This window comes from Xenopus laevis, chromosome 6S (genome assembly GCF_017654675.1).
Source record: "Xenopus laevis strain J_2021 chromosome 6S, Xenopus_laevis_v10.1, whole genome shotgun sequence".
In the NCBI taxonomy this organism is placed as follows: domain Eukaryota; kingdom Metazoa; phylum Chordata; class Amphibia; order Anura; family Pipidae; genus Xenopus; species Xenopus laevis.
The window spans coordinates 110,814,223-110,840,544 of NC_054382.1; the positions used below are offsets into that span (position 1 = coordinate 110,814,223).

General features: G+C 37.7%; 1 protein-coding gene across 5 annotated transcripts in view; it reads left to right on the forward strand.

Annotated features, from left to right (window-relative positions):
* ralyl.S (RALY RNA binding protein like S homeolog) overlaps positions 1 to 26,322 on the forward strand; it is a 376,246-nt gene that overhangs the window by 343,013 nt on the left and 6,911 nt on the right. For 4 of the 5 annotated variants that reach the window (XM_041567933.1, XM_041567932.1, XM_041567931.1 and 1 more), the window contains 2 exons: positions 6,566 to 6,691; positions 23,641 to 23,813. In XM_041567933.1, the coding sequence (XP_041423867.1) occupies positions 6,566 to 6,691; positions 23,641 to 23,813 (299 nt within the window). The remainder of the gene's footprint in view (positions 1 to 6,565; positions 6,692 to 23,640; positions 23,814 to 26,322) is intronic. The other variant, XM_041567934.1, reaches the window with a different exon arrangement.

Below are 26,322 nucleotides of genomic sequence, written 5' to 3' on the forward strand. Positions count from 1 at the left end.
CAGACCACTTCCCCGATAGGCAATATTTGTGTGATTACTATGAATATTAAGATAAAGCTTGCCTTGCAAAATCTGTATAAAAAGGACCATTATACTGCATTTTTGTGCTGAATTACCTTAGTACAGAAAATATGTGTTTTGACCTAGTTCTACGTAATATTCTCCTTCTACCCTGAACCACTTAAATCTCTACACTGACAGATCCCATCTGGTTTACTAAAGCTTTCACTCTTCTTGTTGGACCCTTTGGGGATGATAAAGCTATAAAGACACTATGGGGCAAATTCACTAAGCGACGAAGCGCCGAACGCTAGCGTTAATTCGCTAGCGTTTGGCATTTTCGTTACTGCGCAAATTCACTAACGAACGCTGGCGTAGTTTCGCTAGTGTTACTTTGCACCCTTACGCCAGGCGAATTTTCGCTAGCGACGTAACTACGCAAATTCACTAACGCGCACAGTGTACTGAACGCTACCTTTTACGCTAGACTTCCACCTCAGACCTGGCGAAGCGCAATAGAGTAGATAGGGATTGTTTCAAAAAAAGTCAAAATTTTTTCTAAGTCCCAAAAAACGCTGGCGTGTTTTCTACATTATGGGTGATAGGCTGAAAAAGATCGAAAAAATTTTTGGGGCTCCCCTCCTTCCCCCCTACATTTCCTGACTCATGGCAACTTACCTAGACAGTGGGCACATGTGTAGGGCAAAATAAAATTTTTATTTGCTGATTTGAAGGTTTTCTAGGCATTTGTAGTGCTGATACGTATTCCTCCATTGAAATTTGAATTTGGCGCCGTATGCAAATTAGCCTTCGCTAGCGTAACTTCGCTTTACACAGCGAATCAACGCTAGCGCAACTTCGCAACCTTACGCTACCCCTGAGCGCAACTTTGGATTTTAGTGAATTTGCGGAGCGCTGGCGAAACTACGCCTGGCGAAGTGCGGCGAAGTTGCGCCTGGCAAAACTACGAATGTTAGTGAATTTGCCCCTATGGGACCAAAGTATTAACTTTTTAACGCTAATTAGGGATGCACCGAATCCACTTTTTTGGATTCAGCCGAACCCCCGAATCCTTTGCGAAAGATTCGGCCGAATACCGAACCGAATCCGAACCCTAATTTGCATATGCAAATTAGGGGATGGAAAGGGAAAACATTTTTTACTTCCTTGTTTTGTGACAAAAAGTCACGTGATTTCTCTCCCCACCCCTAATTTACATATGCAAATTACGATTCGGATTCGGTTCAGCCAGGCAGAAGGATTCGGCCGAATCCGAATCCTGCTTAAAAAGGCCAAATCCTGGCCGAATCCCAAACCGAATCCTGGATTTGGTGAATCCCTAACGCTAATAATCTTGCATGCGAAGAATGGTTTTGAAACACTGAATTTTTTCTATTTATTAAAAAACAGTTATGCTTTTTATATTCAGATCTTTTAATAAATAAGTAGACATTTGTTCTTTTTGTTTTTAAATGTGAGTTGAGTAGTGCTTGAAAAGTAGGGGGTTATTTATCAAAATCCACATTTTTCTGATATTTTAAATAAAATAAAGTCAGACCAAACTAGAATCCATGATTTACCCTTATTTATCATTAAATAACCACAAACAAAATTCAGATTTGGAAAATCTGGGACTTTTTCAGATTGCCACCTGAAAAGTCTGATTTTTTCTTGAAATTTACTTAAAAGCAGAAATGTTCAGATTATCGTACGAAACCCAGCACAGAACATATCTTCAAATTGCAAACAGGACCATTGACTTCTACAGGACCTCCACAGGTTGAAGATGGAGTATATTCAGATTTGGACTTTTTGCATCCACAGGGTATAATAAATCTTGAAAAATTAAAGTTTTTTTTCACTAAAAATCGTATTTTAAAGTTGAAAAAAATAGGATTTTTCGAGTTTTTTGACTGGCGTGATTCACCTTGAGAGCACTGAAGTTGTCCAACCGCTGTTAGAAAGGGCTAAGAAGGTTTTGGTTTGACATATTCATCTAGTGGGTAATATGAGTATAGACATAATGGAGTGTAGACATAAACTCAAAGCAAATGGAAATATTTAAATACTGAATGAAGGGTATTTTGTGAAGGCATAGTTAAAAGTGCAATGAAACTGAAGCTTGAGAACCATAAGTTGGGTGGGTTTCTGGGGAAATCGAGAAGACCAGTTTCTACTGGAGTTTGTAGTTGTTGGTAAAATCACTGTTCTTGTAATTTCTCTGTAACAACGTTTTGCAATTCTATTCTTGTGCTACGTGCAGGCAGTGGAAAGAGAAGTAATCTAATGATATGTCTGAACCTTGAAAGTCACATCACAAGAGTAGGGCATGTTCCCTTCTGCATTTAATGAGGCCCCTGACAAATCATGATTCAAGAAGACAGATGATTCACAGCACACAGCAGTATAAGAAAAAGTCCTTCAGTTTAATGCCAGCATCGGGTCCTGTGAGTGATGTTTGAATTTACTAGGACTTTACCCCATCCAAGAAATATTTAAAGACAAAATATGACAACGCCTTAGGGCTTACATGAAGGAGAACTCTGTTTTATATTGTGATTATAAGCCCCCTAGCCACTTTCATTACATTACACAATGGATATACTATAATTGTGTTTCCTAAATTCGTCTAACTCTAAGGGCAAAATGTCTTGTGGAATGCAATATTGCTGGGTTAAGTCCCAGCAGATAGAGCTCTTAAATCACAGCAGAAATAGACTTGATAAATCATTTTGCTTTATGCACAGTGTGACATTTTTCTACGACAACAACAACAAAAAAATCAAAAACTTGACAAAAAATATGACAAAAAAATAATAATAATAATTTAAAGAAATGGGACTTTTTTTTTTTTGTACACTGCATTCTCCTTTTGCTGAATGTCTACTGTGCAGAGACCTGAGGCTACCTCCTTAATAGTGATGGGTGAATTTATTCGCCAGGCGCAAATTCGCGCGATTCGTGCGATTCGCCGGCGGCGAATTAATTCGCAAACTGCCCACAAAAATTCGCTGGTGAAAAGTTGCCGTAAAAAAAACGGCGCCGGCGCCGTTTCGCAAATTTTTTGCAATTTCGCAAATTCCGCGGGAAATTCACGAATTTTGCGGCGAAACGGCTCAAATTTGCCCATCACTACTCCTTAATAGAACCCAACTTTGCCTGCATTAGGCTGCTCTCTGTCCAGAGACAGACTGGGGGAAGGAATATAGGCACCACACCTTCCACCTCCACCTGCACCTCCTGATATTTTGCTCTAGTTTTTAATTCTTCTTCAGAATAATATTTTAATATGGCAAATTGTATTTTAGAAACATTTTAAATGATTCTCACAACAAATTTTCCAATTGTGCTATACCACATATTTTATACAGGTATGGGACCAGTTATCCAAATGCTTGGAATAAGTGTTTTCTGGAAAATGGGTCTTTCTGTAATTTGGATCTCCATACCTTCAAAAAATACTAAAAAAATAAATAAATAAAATAATTTATCATTAAATAAACCGAATAGGATTGTTCTTCCTTCAGAAAGGATTATGTATAACCATCGATTACCAGGAACTGTTTTAATATTGCACAAAAAAAGAATATCATAAATAAATACATTTTAAAATATAAATTGAGTCTATAAGAGATGGCATTCCCATAATTCGGAGCTTTCCGGATAACAGGTTTTCAGATAACGGACACCATACCTGGCTTTGGGCACTGAAAGGTTTAGGTATTGTTTTCTGATGTGGGTGTGGGACACGTGACCAATTCATCAAATATTGTTTTTGTCCTTTAACTGAATTGCAGATGTAATTTGGTCCTGTTCATTGGTTGGTAGATAATCAGTGAATTTCTACAAATGTACTACAGTTATGGCCCCTATATGTTTGATTGTAGTATCAGTTTATGTTGTTGGCAAAACCATCTTAATTTTGATAATGTGTTTTAGTAGCCTTAAAGGAGAACTAAACCCTTAATTATAAAAAAAACCCTCTTACACTACATAGACCTCCCTCCCTGCTCCCTCCAGCCTAGTTGTTACCTCCGGTAAATGCCCTACCTCTTTACTCAGATTCTGTGCAGCGGAGTTCACGGGTGCCATCTTCTTCTCTTCTCTTTTATATAATGTTAGCCAAGCAAAAAATACTTCACTTGCACTATATAAATTATTTCAATCTTCTTTCTTTTAGAAACCATCTTGTGCACACTGTTATTAATAACTCCCCTTAACCAACTGGGCACAGGGGATACATGTACATGACCATATTTCCCCACTTTTAATCCATTGCCCGTTGTAGAGTGAAATCTTCCATGCAAGACTGTGGATATTCCATCCTGAGATATGTATGGGGGAAGCAAGAAGTTGAAATTTGTTGGATTTGGCACATTCCCAACAATGCAAAAGGCATATCATTTTGAATCACAGCAGACTTTAATTGTCCCAGTTGTGCCTTATTTCCTTCATCTGTTCTTATTGACTGTTTGTGAATTACACATCTGTTCAGCAATTTAGATTTCACACTGAAAGACATTTATGGGCTTCTTTTCACTAATCACAGCTATCACCTAGCCTGTTTTTAAACTTGAAATAACATTATGTTCAAAATTCTTTTTCTTCTTCTCCAAGTTTGAAGTTCAGTTTCATAAATCAACAGATACCCTGAGGAAAACGGTTCAGCTTGTGTTATTTTACTGTTTCATGTCTGTGATGAATGGGATTCCCTCTTTATATCTCTCTCTCCATTTATCAGCGTATGCTGTAAGCTCTTCACCGCTATTATTTTTATCTCTGCCACAAAATCCCAGTAGATACCAAACAAACTCACTCATTGTTTGTACTTCCCCTGTCTATTTTGTAATAGGAAAATTCTATATTCCAAGTGAGATTAAGGGTTTTTGGCAGTTGGAACCCTTACTGGAACCTCTTAAATTATCTCTTAAATTATATAGGAGTCAGAGAGTTGCCCAATTTTATGTTATCACTTAAAAATGAATATATCTGCGTTTCAGGTTGTACTATATACTATATATTTATATATAACACAAGCATGAAAAAAGTTTCTGGAGATGCCAAATAAGGGCTGTGACTGGTTATTTGCCCATATGTGTACTGGTAACCTACAGGAGACTGTTTGGCAGTGCATCTGGGTTTTACACAACCAAAACTTGCTTTCAAACCAGGAATTCAAAAATAAGCACCTGCTTCAAGGCGACTGGGAGCAACATCCAAGGGGTTAGTGAGCAACATGTTGAGGTGAGGATAACGGATATATAGTATACAGACCATAGCCTGTATGCTGACTTTCCCTTTGTAGCATTACCATACTACAGTATTACGGCTACATTCCTGTAATTTTTCTAGAAGCAAATCCCAGATCTTAAATGATGGTTCTAGATCTTTAGAGGTTGCACAAATGTTTAGAGGTTGCAGCCTTGCTGGGGTCTAAAGGGGCCCCATTTATTTCTCAACTAAGATGAAAACAAATGCCAACACACTTTCCAATATGAAAAGTTTTGTGGGAAACTTGTGGCTACTAGTGGGAAACATAGTCATCTATGGCAATGGGGGACATTGGTGTTTTGTGATAACAATAAGGATCCCTTGGCCAGATTTTGCACCAAGTCCAATGGGCCTGTACAGCAATACATCTAAAATAGAGGTAATTGTTACAAAAAGGTTGTATTTGTTGTACCTTTGGCATATACTACCTTATAGAGCTACTGTAAATTCTAAAATATGTTTATGTTTGTACAACTTTTTAAAGTAGAGAGTAAGAACAAAATGGGATCATTATAAAAGGGCCACTATATAGGCCATTTTTATAGTGCCATGGCCATGGCATAGGTGTTCTGTTACTTTAAATGACTGCAAGGGCTTTGAACACAGCCAATCATACGCCAAAGTAATTTGAATTTCCCGTGCAGCTCGATAGAACCATAATGCCAATCATGGAACTGTCCATAGAGGTCCCATTTAGGTCAGAGTTGAAGTATTCAAGGCCTATTTTCTTCATTCTCTTTTTCAGTTGTGCCAGTGTGGTCTTTTTTATGAAATGTGAACTAATTAGCACGTATAAGCATTCATTGCATCAATCAGAATAGAAAAGGCTGACAGCCAACAAAGGGATATTGATAAATGGGCTATGCTGATTTGTTATGACACCTCAATGTATTTTATGTGAGACGTCCTTGTAAATGATGGCAGGTAAAAAGATGAAGAATGAAAGCAGCTCTTCCACAATCACAGGTCTTTTTGGCTGAACAGGTTTCTGTTAATGACTCTTGCTGGTTTGAAATGACTTTTGTGTCTGCGTTTTTATTGTTAGCTTAAATGTAATTGTGGAGGGATATTCCTAAAAGAAGATTAGGCTTGTGGTAGCAAAGGAAAGCCATCGTTCAGTTATGATTCTGTGGCTGAAATGTTATTGGGGTTGGAGTTTGTGGTTTATCATAATACACATAATGCAAGATGGTAATGTAACAACGGCAGGGTGCTTTGATTGTTGTGCTTGGTGGCAGGGAGCGGTACCTGGGGAGCTGTAATGTCATTTCATTATTTCTTATTGTTCTTCTAGGGGATGCTTTACTGCGGTTGTGGATCATGGGCCACTCATACAAAAAGCGAGCACTGGTGAAAGAGAGAGGTCAGCAACTGGACTTCTCCAGGGATTCGCTGGAAATCAGGTGGCTGGGTATCAAAGGTATGATGTGGCCCCTAGTTGATTTTTAAGATTTATAAATTAGAACCATATGGGGATATGATATTTATGTTTTGGCTGTTTTGTATAAGGCAGTATAATCTGGGTGTTTGTATATTAAAGGCCAGTGCGATATTCCTTAGAATCGTGGCTTTTATTATCAGTACAATCGTATTGTACTGTTTTGGTTTCATAGTATCCATATAATAAGTTTTTTGTGATACCTGGTGTTTTGACAAATTAGGTCTTTATAAGATGATCAGGGTAACAGGTTTCACAGGTAAATACTGGTATGGGATCCTATATTCAGGAACCAGTTATCCAGAAAGCTCTGTATTAGGGAATGGCCATAGGCTTGATTATATCATAATAAATCAAAATTTTAAAAACAATTATTTCCTTTTTCTCTGTAATAATAAAGCAGTACATTGTACTTGATCCCAACTAAGATAAAAGAACCCCAATAGGCTGGTTTTGCCTCCATTAAGGATTAATTATATGTTAACATGATTTTCTAGTACAGGTATGGGACATGTTATCCAGAATGCTCGTGACCAAAAAGTAAATATTCCATCATGTAGGGTTTATTTATTGTTTAAATGATGGTATTCCAAAAACCTCAGGTCCTGAGTATTCTGGATAACAGGTCCAATACCTGTGTCTGCATATATCGACCCCAAGTGTTCAGTCTCAAATTAATGTTATGCATTTTATCCATTTTTAAGCAAGAATTCCTATGGGGAAAAACAAGAAAATATTCCCCAGTCTTCGATATAATTTATACTGCAATTTGCATAAGAAGGTCTATTTAAATATTAGTATACAGGCCCTTTTATAAATGCAGGGTATTGTTTTTCTACATGGGCTGGGAAAATGGCAACACAACAACTTTTATGGATGGGGGAAAAGTGCAGAGTGCAAAAACGTGTTTTGGCCACAGTGCACTTGCATCTGCTGTTTTGCACCTATGAATTTCTCCTGATGTGTAAGACGTGGTTTGAGACATGGTTAGGATATGAGGGGTCTCTTACTTTTCCTTAATTTGCAAGGTGTCCTTTGTGGTGCTTCTGAGTCCAAGGCACATTCCAAACCCCAACTAAGCTACCCCTTAGCACCCATAGCACTTGCACCTAGGCATAGTATACGAGCCTTAATATCATAGATAGGGATTGTTTCCCATATAATGCAGGTATGGGACCTATCCAGAATGCTCGGGACCTGGGGTTTTCCGGACTAACTTTGTTTTAAGTAGGATTTTTCTTATTCATGGGGCACCCAAGTTAAAATATACTTTGAGGTGGCAAACAGAATAGGACCTGTTATCCAGAATGCTAGGGAAATCTGGTTTTCCGGATAACGGATCTTTCCATAATTTGGGTCTTCATGCCTTAAGTCTACTAGAAATTCATTTAAATATTAAATAAACCCAATAGGCCGATTTAGCTTCCAGTAAGGATTAATTATATCTTAGTTGGGATCAAGTACAAGCTACTGTTTTATTATTACAGAGAAAAAGGAAATCATTTTTAAAAATTTGGATTATTTGGATAAAATAGAGTCTATGGGAGACAGCCATTCCGTAATTCGGAACTTTCTGGATATTGGGTTTCCGGATCCTATACCTGCACAATGAAGCAAAGAGTAACATATTAGGACATTGCTTGTGTCTGCAGAACATTTCTGCTTGCATCCTCCATATAAGAGGTATATTAGTCATAAACCATAACAGACACTGTACTATGTATAAAGGTTTCATGGCTTTTTCTGAGCAGGGGCACCACTACTGATGAATGCTTTGAATGATAGTTTATGAGTAGCCGGGTGGATGCGGTTTGTATTACAGCAAAACCTCAATTTTACATTCCCTGATTTTAAGTTTTCACAATATTTTAAATTGTTCTTTTGGGACCCCACCAATATACTATCTACGTATTTTGGGTTTCCCCAGATTTTGGCACCATTTTTTTTCTGGTCCTCTTAAAAACAGAAAATGGGGTTTCTACTGTACAGGTATGGGATCTGTTATCCGGAAACCCACTATCTGGAAACCTGTTATCCAGAAAGCTATGAATTAAGGAAAGGCCGTCTCCCATAGATTTCATGTTATCCAAATAATCCAGATTTTTAAAAATGATTTCCTTTTTCTCTGTAATAATAAAACAGTAGCTTGTACTTGATCCAAACTAAGAAGCAAAACCAGCCTATTATGGGTTATTTAATGTTTACATGATTATCTAGTAGACTTAAGGTATGAAGATCCAAATTATGGAAAGATCTGTTATCCAGAAAACCAGAGGTCCCTAGCATTCTGGATAACAGGTCCTATTCTGTTTGCCACCTCAAAGTATATTTTAACTTGGGTGCCCCATGAATAAGAAAAATCCTACTTAAAACAAAGTTTGATAGAAGATAGAACATTTCTGTTCCCAAAGCAGTTGGCGACTAGCTTATCAAACAGAACGTGAAGGTCTGTGCAATACGGCTTTTTCATCATGGTAACATATTCAATCAAGCCATTGCGATTTCGTTACAGATATATTTGTATGAAAAGTGGCCATAAAATGATGTTTCAGGGAAAGGTCAAGCAGTGCGGAGAAGTTTGAAGCAATGAAAGTGGAAAGACTTAGTTTAATCAAATTAATCACCGTCCATCAACTGTTTCATTCTGAATTTTAGAAAAGGTCAAGATAAAGAAAAACTGCAGTAAAGAAGAAAAATACAAATTTGATTTCTTCAAAAACTCTTTATTTCAGTAGAATACTTTTTCTTTTTTTCCCATCCCTTCCTAAACTATACCTACCAGTATAATCCTAGGCCTGCTGACCTCAGGAAGAATGCTGGTCTTTGTAGGCCAAGGACTACCACTGTGCCTTATGCTTAGGCACTGCTCCAGTAATGGGTAGGGGGTCTATTCTTTGGAAATTAATTCGTTATAGTATTCACTTTCCCATACTGTCCTATTTAAGGGCATGTAAAGTCTAAAATAGAATGAGGCTAGAAATGCTGTATATTGTATACTAAATATAAACATGAACTTACTGCACCACAAGCCTAATCAAACAAATAATTTATGCTTTCAAAGTTGGCTACAGGGGGTCACCATCTTGTTACTTTGTTAAACATCTTTGCAAGACTAAGACTGTGCACATGCTCAGTGTGGTCTGGGCTGCTTAGGGATCGTCATAAACAAAGCTGCTTGAGTTCTGCACGGCTGGGAATAAAGGCGGGGGCTCCCCCTGCTGTTCATAAGTATGATTGTTTCCCTGCTCAGCAGTTAGGGACCATCTGACAATTCCTATCCACAGCAGTAAATGAAGGGAGAATTTCACTGCATACAGTCAGGTTTCTTATAAAAACGGTACACATTTTTTAATTAAAGTATATTGGAGATTGGTTTCTTTTTCATTTAAGAAAGTAAAAATGGGATTTTATTTTTTTGCATTTACATGCCCTTTAAACAAACAATTAGTCATATTTCACTAATTTGCTTCTTCTCTGTTATAATGAGACAGCACCTTCTACTGAATGTTATCTAAGCATCAATCTATGCTGGTGGCGAAAAATAATACTCTGTCTTTGCACACAGTTTAGACTAGCACAACAGCACCCCAAAGAACAACCAAAACCCACAAAATCCACACAACTCATTACTGGCACTCTCAGATTCATGGCACTCTGAGATGACTCAGATTCATACCAAGTACTCTAGTAATTGAGTAAGGTAATTGAAACACACACTCTTCCAACCAGCAGTTAAATGGTTAATCACATACAGCATGCAGAGGGCTAAGGCACACAGTTACACTCACAGGATAGGGTTCTTTTAGGGCTAAACTCCACAAGCGCTTTTGTAGGATGGGGTCGGATCAACAAAACACATCTGACAAGTCAAGTCGGATGTAGTCGCATGGGTCAAAATATAATGGGACTGATGGAAACATTTGATGCATAAACTACATGTAACATTTTCAATACAACACAACTGCTGTGTGAATGCCACATCTTCATCCAACAAAATAAAATTGGATGGTGTCGGAAAGACTTATTTTTCTCATTGAAATATATTGACTGCCAGATGTAAATGCATGAAGAAAAGACTCCACTGGACTTTATCTGATCCAACTTTACATTCTAGTCTAGTGGATCAGATATTTTAGCATCCTACAAAATCTCATGCCGTGGTGTGGCATTGCATGGAAGATCAGATAATATCTGATGAAAAGCGCTTGTAGAGTTTTACCTTTTGAGTATCAAGGACAAAACTTATACAATTTATATTTAATATTATAAAAGGTATAACAGTGTGCATGTACTAAAAACATGTTGCAAAAATGTCATAATTGAATAAACAATCAAACAGAATATAAAAAAAATGGAAAACATAGAATTTCCTGGTCCTGGAGGCAAGGGGATATTAGACATGATGAATTCTCAACAAAATGGGTCCACCATAGTAAGTCCCAAACTTGGGCACAAGAGCTGACTATTTAGCACTGATTTCAGGGACATTGGGTAACTGGACTCTACCGCCCCCCCCCCTCAGGAATGCAAGGGGGCAAGGCCTATCAGGACACAGCTTATGTTTTTTAAAACCACCTGTGAGTCCTGTATTAAAGGTACGGTGAAGTTCTGCTACCGAAATCCAATTGTACGTAACCTCTGTTCTTTACAAGCACAAATGTATCTCTGGTACAGGTACAGGTGTGGGACCTGTTATTCAGAATGCTCGGGACCTGGGGTTTTCTGGATAATAGATCTTTCCATAATTTGTATCTTCATACCTTAAGTCTACTAGAAAATCATGTAAATATTAAATAAACCCAAAAAGCTGGTTCTGCTTCCAATAAGGATTAATTATATCTTAGTTTGGATCAAGTACAAGGTACTTTTTTTTAATTACAGAGAAAAGGGAAATCATTTTTAAAAGTGTGGCTTATTTCATTATAATGGAGTCTATGAGAGACATTCCGTAATTCGGAGTTTTCAGGATAACAGGTTTCCGGGAAACAGATCCCATACCTGTAATACATAACTTTATTTGAGTTTTGCTGTAAGATATCACTGAAAGCAATTAATCTATCACAGATACAGTAAACATACAGTTGCCAGTAGTGGATAAATGAAAAAATGTATGGCTTTCCATTATTCAGAACCTCTTAAGTCACTTGAACCAGGATGGATACTGAAAGTTGTACTTTTGCAATAGTTGGAGTGCTGCAGGTTGGCTCTAGAGATATATTAATGGCAATAATACTGTTTTATTTTGTATCTCACTTTATGTCATGTATCTGATATTGCAAGAGTGAGTTCTGAAATAATCTAGTTCTTTTTGTGCTGTGCCGTGAATGCTGCAAATATGAAATGCTAAATAGTTATATATACAGAAGCAGTAACTAAAAAAAAGAAGTAGAAAGCAAGTACATTTTATATGTACAGTCTACAAACATGGAGTGACAACAGAATGAACACTTGGGGGCAGATTTACTAAGCTCGAGTGAAGAATTCGAATGTAAAAAACTGCAAATTGTGAAGTATTTTTTTGGGTCGAATTCGATCGAATCGAATGATTCGAACGATTCGAAGTAAAAAATCGTTCGACCATTCGACCATTCGATAGTCAAAGTACTGTCTCTTTAAAAAATACTTTTACTTCACACTTCACCACTTTAAACCAACCGAGGTGTAATGCTAGCCTATGGGGACCTTTCCCAGCACTTTTCTAACATTTTTTGATCAAATAAAAATCCTTTGATCGATCGCTTAAAATCGTTCGATGCTTACACCCCACTTTTTGCTAAGATCTGCGTAGATCTTGAAAAATGGACCTCCCACTCGCTATCCTGGCTGGGCAGGATTGCCACAGTGAAAATGGTGACCCTTCCCAGACTGCTTTATCATTTCGAGACCCTACCTGTCCGAGTCCCATTTACAATTTTGAGACAGATCCAGGCTAAACTAGTTAAATTCATATGGGCGGCTAAATCCCACAGAATCTCTAAGAGGGTACTTACATCCCCGAGGGAGTGGGGGGGCCTGGGGGCTCCAGATATTACTAGGTACTATCTGGCTGCACACCTGAGACAGGCAGTGGCATGGTCGGCCAGGTCACACTGTGGGAAATGGGTGTCTCTGGAAAATGATACTGTTTCTCCTTTTGCCATCTCCTCCTTTTTATGGGATCCGAAAAAATTGCTGAAACCCAAGGATTGTGTACTGAATTCGGTGAAATTGACTGTGTCACTGTGGAACTATGCTAAGGTACAGTTCAGTATATCCCCAGAACCATACAGGCTAAGCCCCCTCTGGGGTAACCCTTACTTTCCTCCTGGCCTCAAGGACTCTTTCGCACAGCCCTGGCGACAAGCCGGTCTACTGCAGATTAAAGATCTTTATCATCCACTTACTCGTAAACTGTATTCATTTCAGGAGCTTCAAGCCAAGTACGAGCTCAATAACTCGTTGTTCTATCAGTTCATTCAACTCAAGCATTTTGCTCTGGCAGTGGTGGGCTCTCAGGCCCCTTCCGTACTCAGCCCTATGGAAACGATTATGGCAACTAGGGGATCCAGAAGGGGGCTTATATCTGACATCTATGGCGTACTTAACACCTACACTGAGCCCTCTTTCATGAAACATAGGTATATGTTGGCCTGGGAACAGGCGCTAGGGGAGGAGATACCCCTCCCGCAATGGTCTCGGATTTGGGAGAACCTCAAAAGGGCTTCGATATGTGTGACCCACAAAGAAACAAATTATAAGATTTTAATGCAATGGTATTTGACGCCGGCCAAGCTCCACTCATTGTACCCGTCAGTGTCCTCAGAGTGCTGGAGGCAATGTGGTGATGTGGGGACTCTCTACCATGTCTTTTGGACGTGTCCTCTCCTGGCACATTATTGGCAGGAGGTGCGGGACATGTTGGCCTCACTGTTTGGGACTGCTGTACAGCGACACCCACTCCCTTTTCTGCTCGGGTCTCCACTCCCAGGGCTTAAGAAGCATAACCAAAGGCTAGCCTCTTTGATTTTGACGGCTTCTAGACGGGTCATAGCTCGCAACTGGAAGAAGCCACAGCCCCCCTCAGTGACTGAGCTGAACACAGCTATCCAGGACATACGAAGAATGGAATACATGGCTGCCTTACACACTTCTCGTTTACCGAGTTACGAGAAAGTTTGGTCTCCTTGGGTCGCTCTACACCCCCCGACACCATGCTAACTTACTCCCAGATTGGGATCCTCATATTTCCTTGATTTCCCCCGAGCTCGGACAGTTTTGATGCTTTAGTGTTGTTTCCTTTTTGTCCTTTTTTTTTTTTTTTTTTTTTTTTTTTTTTTTCTTTTTCTCTCCCTACCCTTCCCCTTCTTCTGTCTGCTCTTTTTGTTCCCTTTTTTCTTTCTGTTTACATTTATGGAACGCTGATATTGTAAGCAATAAATCGGAAGGGCTTTCCCTTCATTGGGTTTAGGTATACCTGGGAAGCGTATGACTTCTCTTTTCTATTGTGGATGCCATGCTCTTCCCCTTCTTTCATTTTTTTGTACAATGCATAATGTGTGTTGATCTGAGGTTTGTGCTAACATTGTGCAGATTTTGTAACGTCGTGAATGTAAACTTTATGTTAAATAAAGAGTTTAAAAAAAAAAAAATCGTTCGATGCAAAGGATTTTATTGTTTGATCGAACAATTTTTTTCATTCATTTGCGCTTCGATATTCAAATTCGAAAGGATTTAACTTTGAGGGTTTATTAACCCTCGAAATTTGACCCTTGATACATGTGCCCCTTGGAGACTATAAGAAAAATGAACGTGACAATTATATGATATTTATGTAAAGAGCAATGTATCCCTTACTGTGAGGATATTAGTAGTCAGTGGGGTGTTCCATATACAACTCCAATTCCAGTTCAAATACAGGTCATTTAACTGTAAAGTTCTGCTGGGGGCCAATGAATTCACTGTGAATAACAGCACTGTTTTTAGAGAGAGTGACCAAGTGTTCCTGCGCAGTACAAAACCATAGCACAAAGAGTAGGAGGGTATTGTCATTTTTCCACATGATAAGTTCAAGGTCCCCACTGGTACCTCCTACTGTGAAATCTGCATTATTCATAAATGTGCTTGTCTGCTACGGCTGGAAGAAGTTCACATATCAGAGCAGCAAGAGCAACATAATTGGCTGGCAAATATGGAGAAAATGGAAGGAGGTATTCTGGTGCTTCTAAAACCATGTTGCTGGGTTGCCATCTTCTGAAAGGTGCAATGTAAATACCTGGGACTTTATTTCTTTTATCAGTTGTTTATTGTCATGTAGCTTTTACCAGCATTGATGATATTGCTGTGCTTCCAATTTATTTCCCATCCATTTTCAAGGCATTATCTTGTGTTGATGCTGTTGTTGATGCCACAATGACCTTAGGTCAAACGGGCAACTATTACTAACCCTAAGGGATTAAGCAAGCTGGTGCTGTACTCCTGATGTCTGACTCCTGCTACATTCACATGTGTTATTCAATAATTAGCTTATAATAAAGGACCACTAGACCCTCATCGCTTTGTAGTATCTCTATGTTCAGGCTATAAGGAAACGTAGGGATTTGTTTCTGATATAAAAACTATTATACCCCTGTTTGTCTGGCCATACCGCAGATGATGTTATGCCATGACTTCATAGATGTGTCACCTTCTGGCTTCTTTGAATAATCTTTTATTTTCAAGATTTAGGAGGGGGGGGAGAGGATACAGAAAGGAAGAAAAGGGGAGGGGGGGCTTCTGGCTTCTAATAAAAAAGAGCTTATAAATACAGTGGAACCCCAATTTCACGTCGCTCGTTTTTGCACTTTGACAGATTATTCGGCAGTTATTTGTGGTCTGGCGATCACACGCTACTTTAGTTTCTTCACAGATTTTACGGTTTCTCAAATTTACATTCATTTTTAGCGTTGCCTTGCAAAACTTAAAAACAGGGTCTACTGTCAGACTTCCATTGAAACCATGGATGCTTAGGTAAGGCAAAAACTACACGCTGAGCCAGCAATACCTTCATACACAATAGGGCAATTAAACTGAAGATACATTCACCGCTTAATATATCCATTAAATAATGCATAGGGAACAATCAAGGTGTATTGGATTGGATTGTATGATTCTACTAGTGCACATAGCTGTAAATCCCAGTCATACAGCTCTTGGCCTAATACAGATTCTAGGGGAATAATGTAATAAAAGAAACACATTTTGCACCAAGCCTAATAACATATGAAACAATCAGGTTACTGCTTTACAACAACTGACTACTAAAAACTATCTGCTGGCTGGTTACTATGTGTTATCTTTTAGAAATTACCCCCTAGGTGTAGTTTGTACGTCATGGCTGGAAAAAAATATATAGTTACACAACCCTCTAAGCATGCCAGTTAGAAACTGGAATGGGAAATGCAACAGTGGAAAAATATAATATCATGGGGCACATTTGCTTAGCTCGAGTGAAGGAAAAGAATAAAAAATACTTTGAATTTCGAAGTATTTTTTTGGCTACTTCGACCATCGAATTGGCTACTTCGACTACGACTTCGACTAAAAATCGTTCGACTATTCGACCATTCGATAGTCGAAGTACTGTCTCTTTAAAAATAACTTCGACCAACTACTTCACCACCTAAAACCTACCGAGCATCAATGTTAGCCTATGGGGAAGGTCCCCATAGGCTTTCCTTGCTATTTCTGATCGAAGGAAAATCGTTAGATCGATGGATTAAAATCCTTTGAATCGCTAAATCCTTCGACTTCGATATTCGAAGTCGAAGGATTTAACTTTGACAGTCGAATATCGAGGGTTAATTAACCCTCGATATCCGACCCTATGTAAATGTGCCACCAAGTCTTTATTTGGCTTAGCAGGTAAATATGAGGTATTCGCTTTCATTTTCCATTATGTTGGTGCTCCATTCTGTGCTCTGGGGCTCACTTAAGAATTGGCGTGTTGGTTTTCAGCTGTAGGTCGGTTAGCATGACGCATAGTTTCATAGATTGCAAGAGCTGCAGTATATTAAGAGCATAGTGAAAATCAAGTTCAGCCTAATTCAGGATATAATTCCCAGAGGTGCAGAATAATTGAATACATATTTTTTAATACATTACACATTATTTTGTAAATTTGCTACATGAATGTAACAGAATGGAATATACAAAGTGGGGCGCATGTTGGCATACAAATCAGCGCGCTATAATGAATCCAGCTCAGGCACCTTGTGACTGATGAGATATTTAAATCAACATTTTTTTCTATTCTAATCCTTTTTCATAGTTGATTTGTGGCCCTGATTTTACTTTCAAACTAAAACTGTTAATGTGTATAATATCAAAGTACGTAGAATATCTTCATTACAAACATGCAGTAGGAATGATCAGAGACAGGAGTATATTGGATGATGTTGGACTTAGGTTTTGCTTAAAGGGGTGGTTCGCCTTTAAGGTAACTTGTATTATGTTATTAAACAGCCAATTCTAAGCAACTTTTCAATTGGTTTTCATTATTTATTTTTTATAGTTTTATAGTTATTTGCCTTTTTCTTCTGACTCTTTGCAGCTTTGAAATGGGAGTCGCTGACTCCCTTCTAAAAAAACAAATGCTCTGTAAGACTACAAATGTATTGTTATTGTTACTTTTTATTACTGATCCTTCTATTCAGGCCTCTCCTATTCATATTTCAGTCTCTTATTCAAATCAATGCATGGTTGCTAGGGTAATTTGGACTCTAGTTACCAGATTGCTTAAGATGAGAGTTGAAGAGCTGCTGAATAAAAAGCTAAATAACTCCACCACAAATAATAAAAAATGAAAACAAATTGCAAATTGTCTCAGAACATCACTCTCTACATCATACTAAAAGATATCTCAAAGTTGAACAACCCCTTTAAGTCATGTCATGCATCAAATGTGGGATCCATTATCCAGAAACCTTGGGACCCCCAGATAAGGGGCCTTTCTGTAATTTGTATCCCCATACATTTAGGGCCCCGATTTAAGAATGCTCAAACCTTTGGGTACTAAACTCTTGAGTGGTTTCTTGATTCAAATGATTCTGCTTCCTGCCAAGTGGGGGTTTTTTTCCCATCCCAAAAATAAAAAGTTTGGCAGGATATGGAAGCCGAGCTATTTATTTTTTGTAAAAACCTGCTCAGCATATTTTTACCTTCTTTTGAGGAAAGTGCATCTTTCTTTTAAAAGAGTTGACACAGTTTAAAGAATAGTGTTTGAATACATGGAAAACAATTAGAAACCTCTCTCAAATCTTTCCTAAGCAGAAGAACATCAGAGCAGCCTCTTTCTTTCTCCTGACAACTTCCTTGACTACTTTGGTGGTCAGACTGGTCAGAAACTGAACCAGCAGGTGGCGCTGTTGGAACAAAATTCATTCATATTAACAGCACATGTATCCTTTAACTTGGAAGAAAAAGAAAATAAATAATGAATGTAATTGACAAAAGTGCTTAGAATAGCACTCTCATCAATTCCACATTGACTTATTTTAAAGGTTTACTTATCCTTTAAGAAGTTTTGCTATGAACAGTCGAACAGATCCAAGTCAGCCTTTGTAAACCAAGTTTGAGAGAGAAATCCTAAATTACTTCAAAGCAAAGCATTTTCCGCGGACGCTTATATTAAAAATTCTCCACTGAGCGGTTTCTCTGCTGGAAATGCTTTGCCCGCATTGCAAGACAATTCTCCGAAGCTTTCAGGAGCATTCAAAGACAAGGTTTGAAAGGCCTCTTTCTCCCCCTGTATTGTGGTGCCGCAAGCAGCGCTGAATAATTTATTCCAGCCACAGACATGGAGAAGCGAGCATTTCAAGTAGCAAAATATGCAAAAATTCACAGGAATGTTGGTAAGGTTTAGTATCTTATAATCACTGGCTGTCTTCGCTGCTGCATATTTATTTTCTTCATTGATCCTTACATTTGCATTCTAATTTAGAAAACAAATTCATATTTTAAGAATCATGACATCTTTTTTTTTTTATTATTTTTTATTAATACGTTCCGGATAGAGCATGTAGTGCAACAGCAAGTTATCAGAATGCCAACTAACAGATCATTACACATGGCCTAGGAAAATTTCCTAGGATAAATGCTGCTGAAAACTAAACAGAATTTGAGAAACTAGACAGGGTACTTATTAAAAGCACACACCCAAACAATCTGTTACACCAAGGGTGTCCAAAAGGCAGATCGGGATCTACCAGTAGACTTTTAGTTGGTGATCAGTAGAGCTCAAGACACTATCAACAAACAGCTTGACTAAATCACCCTCCTGTTTCATTCTTTTCATTCAGATATTTATTATGTTACAGTTACATAAGAAATAGATATTTAAATATAACAATATACATTTTCTCATATAGCTAAATTTAAGTAATATTTTCCATGGAACAGAATGCTAACACTGCTTTTATGGATGTAGATCATAATGGGACAAGATCACTAAACGTAGACCTCGCATTAGTAAAGTATGGGCACTCCTGTGTTAATGCCTACATTTGTTTCTTAATTCTCTTAAAATTATGTAATTATATAATTATATCTGTCTGTAGATGCACTGCAGTTTATGGGAGCTTCACACAATCACTCACTTAGGTCTTACTTTTTTTTGATCACCAACAATACAATTGGGTGGTACAGATCTGTACATTATTACCAAAGCAATGCCATGTTTGCACCCCCTTTTATACTGCACATCTGGTGTAGGGATGCTGTCTGCTTTGATTAGTGTTTTCAAGTCTAAATGTATATTTATGCTATATGCTGATTTAATCACCTAAGGTGGCAATACACTGGCAGATGTTATCTGATGCCATACGTTGGCAGCTTATTGATTTATGTATGGGGCCAAAATGACAACCTTATCAAATCCTATTAGGCTATAGACCCTTCGTATGGTACTGGCCAGGTTCCATACAACTGAACGTCCAACTGGCTGGCTAAATTGGGCAAAGATCTGCTTGTCTGGAATCCTCACCACGTGAGTGTCTATTCATATACACATTTAGGTCAAAAAACAACTAACGTTTCGGCTCGCAATCAAGCCTTTCTCAAAGTGAACATACAAACACTCACCAACCTTTTAAACCCAAAAGTGGCGGGAAACTGTAAGTAGTGACGTCACAGTGACGTGTGTGTGCAAATTCCCCACACACGTCACTGTGACGTCACTACAAGCATAATCAAAACAAACAATTTATGCTTTCAAAGTTGGCTACAGGGGGTCTCCATCTTGTGACCTTGTTAAACATCTTTGCAAGACTAAGACTGTGCACATGCTCAGTGTGGTCTGGGCTGCTTAGGGATCGACATAAACAAAGCTGCTTGAGTTCTGCATGGCTGGGAAGTAAGGCGGGGGCTCCCCCTGCTGTTCATAAGTATGATTGTTTCCCTGCTCAGCAGTTAGGGACCATCTGACAATTCCTATCCATAGCAGTAAATGAAGGGAGAATTTCACTGCATACAGTCAGGTTTCTTATAAAAACGGTACACATTTTTTAATTAAAGTATATTGGAGATAGGTTTCTTTTTCATTAAAGAAAGTAAAAATGGGATTTTATTTTTTTGCCTTTACATGCCCTTTAAAGCTAAGAAACCATTTAACTTGACAATAGGCAATAATAGGGAAAACCCGGACTGGTCTGGTAAATGCAGAATAAAGTGGAAAGACTTACAAGCATAAAAAATAGAGAGTATCCCTTTGTCTACAGAGGCAGGGTCACTTTGCCCCTCTAAAAGATCCTATTAATTCCCTGAAGCACAGGGACAGATGAGGACCTTCTCCAGGCATCTTTACCAGTGAATTACAGGCATCTACCCTGTGCCAGACTGCCGTTTTTATTAAACTCATTTTATTTTCTCTCGCAGTGTATATTAAGAATGAAATAATAATGAAAATGCTAATGTTTATTCAGGGATGAAAATTAGCATATTCATTTCCCATAAAAAACGATTAAAAGGAAACTAATTATATTTCTACAGGACCGGTTCAGCAATAACAACTAGCTCATAGGTGCTACTGAAACACTATTTAGCAGCTCCTATAATTCTCTGCTTTATAACTGCTATAATAAATAGATTAATGGCACAGTATAAAGTGTAATCATTTCTATTAGGTTTCACAATAAAATTTACAAACATACAGTAAACGTGGGGTGAATCGGGTATATATTGTGAACGTGATAGGAGCCTTCAATTGTAAGCTCCACTGGAACAAGGGGCCGATGTGAATGATGAACAGTCTCTTTACAGTTCTGCAGAAATGGGTTTCAGAACAGTGCCAGGGAGGGTCAGTCAAGGTGAAAATTTGGGTAAAATGGCTTCTTTTCTTCATAGATACCACTGAAAACACTGGTAGAAGGTCAATAAAAAGTGTTAGATTTTGCCACAGATAATACACAAACTATGACTGCATGGCTGATACACAAAAGGAAATTTTTTTGCACAAAAAACACAAATTCGAATTCGAATGTCTGGAATTCATTAAGCAAAAAAAAAAAAAATGCAATGTAAAAAATCAGCATCTAAAAGCTGGTGAAGTCATGCATAAGTCAATGGGAGCTGTCCTTTTCAAAAGTCATTGTTTTTATTCAAGAGTTTTGAGTTTTCCAGTTTGTAAACTCACAATTTCGAGTTTTTTAAGCCTATAAACTCGAGGTATTCAAGTTTTTTTCATAGTTGTATTCAAAATTCAAAAAGTGAGTTTATTACATTTGGATTTTCTCATAAATAAGCAGTCAAGTTTTTTAAAAATTGTGAATTTGTTTGAAGTAGAAAAAACCTCACAAATTAAATGTTTTTATTAAATAAGCACATGATATCTACCTTCATTGAGAACCTTACTATGAGCTAAGGGAGGCTTTGAAAAATAAGTTCGTCGTAAGGGGTTTGAACCAGAAAAGTCCAGCAGACGCTGCCCTAGAGTTATTCTATGCATTCACTTTTGTTCTAAGACATATGTACCAATTTGACTTACATTTAAGTTTAATACAGTTTATTCATAAGTACATACAGTAGCATAGTATTACAGAGAATCATAATGTTTTTTATAAAACGCATAACAAGGAAATGATGGAATGAGAGGGAGTGTAGAGAAGGGCAACTCATAGTTACAGTGTGAAAGCTGAAACAAAAACATTCATCAAATTGAATGTTTTGCCAAAGTACTCTATGGGGGAGGAAATTCAGAAAAATGTTGGTAAAGGAAAAGGTAAAAATGCTGTATAAAAATATCATTTTTGTGCCTTTGTACTTATTCACAGATTTACCCTTATTTTCAACCTCTACTAGCTAGCTATTTTTGTGTTTTGAGAATTAGTCAAACCCACTACATTTTTACAGACATTTTTTCTGCCAAAATAACGCCACCATTATGAAAATGTCAACTAAAATTCTGGATAGGTTAATCTGGCTTTTTATTTTGTATAGAGGTAACTTTTTGGAGAATAAATGAAATTTGCACAACTCAATAACAAGTTTTTTTCCCGTGTATATGACACTAAAATGTAGCGCCATTATGACAAATCCATGAAACTACTGTATAAGATACCTTCTGTGATTTTTTCATTCTTACGACATTTTTACAATTTGGTGATTGACACTGTGGGGCCCATTTACTTAGCTCGAGTGAAGGAATAGAGGAAGAATAGTTTGAATTTCGAATGTTTTTTTTGGCTACTTCGACCATCGAATGGGCTACGACCTTCAACTACGACCTTCGAATCGAACGATTCGAGGTAAAAAACGTTCAACTATTCGACCATTCGATAGTCGAAGTACTGTCTCTTTAAAAAATTCTTTGCCCCCTAGTTCGCCACCTAAAACCTACTGAGGCCAATGTTAGCCTATGGGGAAGGTCCCCTAAGGCTTCCTAACAATTTTCTGATCGAAGGAATATCCTTCGATCGATGGATTAAAATCCTTTGAATCGTTCAATTCGAAGGTTTTAATCGAACGATCGAACGATTATTCCTTTGATCGTTCGATCGAATGAATTGAGCTAAATCCTTCGACTTCGATAAGGATTTTACTTCGACGGTCGAATATCCAGGGTTAATTAACCCTCTATATTCGACCCTAGGTAAATGTGCCCCTGTGTGTTTACCAGCATCTTCGTGAATTCCCACACTTTTCTTATTAATGAAAGGGCATGTAAAGGCAAAACAATAAAATCCCATTTTTACTTTCTTTAATGAAAAAGAAACCTATCTCCAATATACTTTAATTAAAAAATGTGTACCGTTTTTATAAGAAACCTGACTGTATGCAGTGAAATTCTCCCTTCATTTACTGCTGTGGATAGGAATTGTCAGACGGTCCCTAACTGCTGAGCAGGGAAACCATCATACTTATGAACAGCAGGGGGAGCCCCCGCCTTATTTCCCAGCCATGCAGAACTCAAGCAGCTTTGTTTATGATGATCCCTAAGCAGCCCAGACCACACTGAGCATGTGCACAGTCTTAGTCTTGCAAAGATGTTTAACAAAGTTACAAGATGGTGACCCCCTGTAGCCAACTTTGAAAGCATAAATTATTTGTTTGATTAGGCTTGTGGTGCAGTAAGTTCATGTTTATATTTAGTATACAAATTACAGCATTCAATAATTATATAAGAAGTCATAAAATATACATGGGGCCCCTCTTTATTTAAAAATTACTTTTTCCAAAGACACAATGGAGTCCCTTGGTAGGGATAGGTCATACCATGTTAGGTTTTAAGAGAGAATTTGTTTTCCTTCTTTGAATTTAAGGCTAGGACTTGCTCCATTGGTGGGAGGCTGTGTGTTTTCAACCTTTGTCATTTTCAGACTTCTTTTGCCATTTTCTGACTTTTCTTTTTAACTGAGCGTAACCAAAGGGAAGTATGTGTTCTAACAAATGTTTGTTTCATTTTACTTTCTTTTTACGAAAAGGAGCTCAAAAAAAGCAAACCGAAGATCATACAGATTTAGTTCTGGATGATTGTAAATCAGAAACGGCTGACAATTCCACTGAAGAGCACATTGGGGGAGGACATGATGCAGACGGTGAAGAAATGACTGATGGTATAGAGGAAGACTTTGATGAAGATGGCAGCAATGAGCTGGTGAGATATTGCAATAATGTAGCTCCCTCCTGTGCACCCTTTTTGTGAGTGCATGAAATTAGGATTCAGCGAAAATCAAACTGTAGTTAGCTAATAGCGCTGGGCAAGCAAGCCATTTATTAGCTTATTTATTAACACATCCACATATCACAAGTGCTAGAAAGTGACTTAGCAGCAAAGTGCAATACTCTAACTGCGGCTGTTAATGTCAACTAAAGATCTATGAGGGAATCGACGTGCTCTGCAAAAATAACAAAATGGGCACCTAACGGGAAAATTTTCTCAATAAGCGGAGTTAGTATCCACTCTAATATATAATAGTCAGTAATATATAATAGTCAGTAATACAGCACAAAAGATTTCCATTATCCTTGTATTAGATTTGGGTAAAAAATCTGGGTAAAGTGAACTACAAATTTTTTGTTTAGGCAAGTCTTGTAGATACATGGATAGGTTACGTGTAGTCTATCCATATACTGTACCAGAAAGTGGGGTCATGAATTTTTTTTTCTATTAGCCTACTGTGTAATATGTTCTGGGCATCTTTACATTTGTCCAGAGAGCCTGTATAATTGTGTTTATTCCTTGAAGTTGAAAAGATAAAGGCAAATAATGAAAGTGAAACCTCAATTTTACATCCCTTGATTTTCCCTCATTTTACACCATTTTTATCCATTGGCCTCACCAATGGTGATGGGTGAATTTCTCCCGTTTTGGTTCGCGGAAAAATTCATGAATTTCCAGTGAAATTTGCGTAATGGTGAATAATTCTCATAACTCAAAAATTAACACCCGCGTATAGTGTTGACGCGTGGCGGTTATGACGCAAGCAAGTTTCCGGACGCTCGTCCAAAATGTGCCATAAACAGACTGGTATCCAATAGCTTCTGCACTCTAGTTATACCTCTTTGAAAAGAGACAAAGTGAATTTACTGGCTACACCTTGTAGATATAGTTGAAGATGGCTGATGGCTGGACAAGGATGAGACCAAACGTTCAAGAGATTAAATAAATACCCATTGAAATGATGATAATTAAATTAGGCAGTGCATCCTATATTCAATGTCAATTTCACATGGATCATGGAGGATGGAAGTTAAAGGGGTTGTTCACCTTTGCTATAACTTTTAGTATGATATCAAGAGTGATATTCTGAGAGAATTTGCAATTGGTTTACATATTTTATTAATTGTGGTTTTTGAGTTATTTAGCTTTTTATTGAGCTGCTCTTCAGTTTATAATTTCAGGGTCCCAATTACCCTAGCAACCATGCACTAATTTGAAAAAGAGACTGAAATATGAATTGGAGAGGGCCTTTATAGAGGGGGTCAGTGACCCCCATTTAAAAGGTGGAAAGAGTTAAAAGAGAAATGCAAATAATTAAAAAACTTTAAAAAAGAAACAATGAAGACCATTTAAAAAGTTGCTTAGAATTGGTCATTCTATAACATACTAAAGGTTAACTTAAAGGCTAACCACCCCTTTAATGTTCAATATGTTTTTATATATTCCTTTGCAAGCTGCTACATTATTACTATTAAGACAAGGATAAAAATTCACGAATTTCCAGAATTCTCGCCTGGCGAATAAATTCGCCCATCACTATTCATTGCCTTCCTGACATTCGAATTTTTTCCAGAGGAAATTCCCATTCCAGTTGTGAGTGCTTTCGAATTTATTGGAGTTAAAAAATTCACATAACTTTGAATTCAAACTTTGATAAATCTGCCCCTTCAAGTGTCAGAAATAAAATCAGGTGAAGTGTTCATATTTATCATTAATAGTACTTTAAATAAAAAATAAAGGGGCAATTTATCAGGCCCCCAGAAACATTGTTTAATTTAAAAAACATTCTGGAATTTCCTATGTAATTTATTTTTGTCATGCTGGAATGATTCGGGATGAGGAAAGTTTTGATAAATGGGAAAAATTTAAAACTGCTGAGAATTCTTCAGTATTTTGTACTTTGATATTAATAAATCTGACCATAAGTCTTTCAGTTTGGATTTGTCACCACCAAGGTGGCTGATTTCCAACATGTCAGCTTGGAGATCCTCATTGAGTTGATGTGCTCCTACGACAAAAGTTCGGAGATCCTCACAAAGGAATCATTAAGGGGCCGATTCATTAACTTCGAGTGAAGGATTCGAAGGTAAAAAGCTTTGAATTTCGAAGTTTTTTTGGGCTACTTCGACCATCGAAATGGGCTACTTCGACCTTCGACTACAACTATCGAAGGATTCGAAGTAAAAATCTATTCGACCATTCGATAGTCGAAGTACTGTCTCTTTCTTTAAAAAAAAATTCGACCCCCTAGTTTGGCAGCTAAAAGCTACCGAAGTCAATGTTAGCCTATGGGGAAGGTCCCCATAGGCTTTCCTAAGTTTTTTTGATCCAAGGATATTCCTTCGATCGTTGGATTTAAATCCTTCGAATCGTTCGATTATCTGCGCTAAATCCTTCGACTTCGATATTCGAAGTCGAAGGATTTTAGTTCCTAGTCGAATAT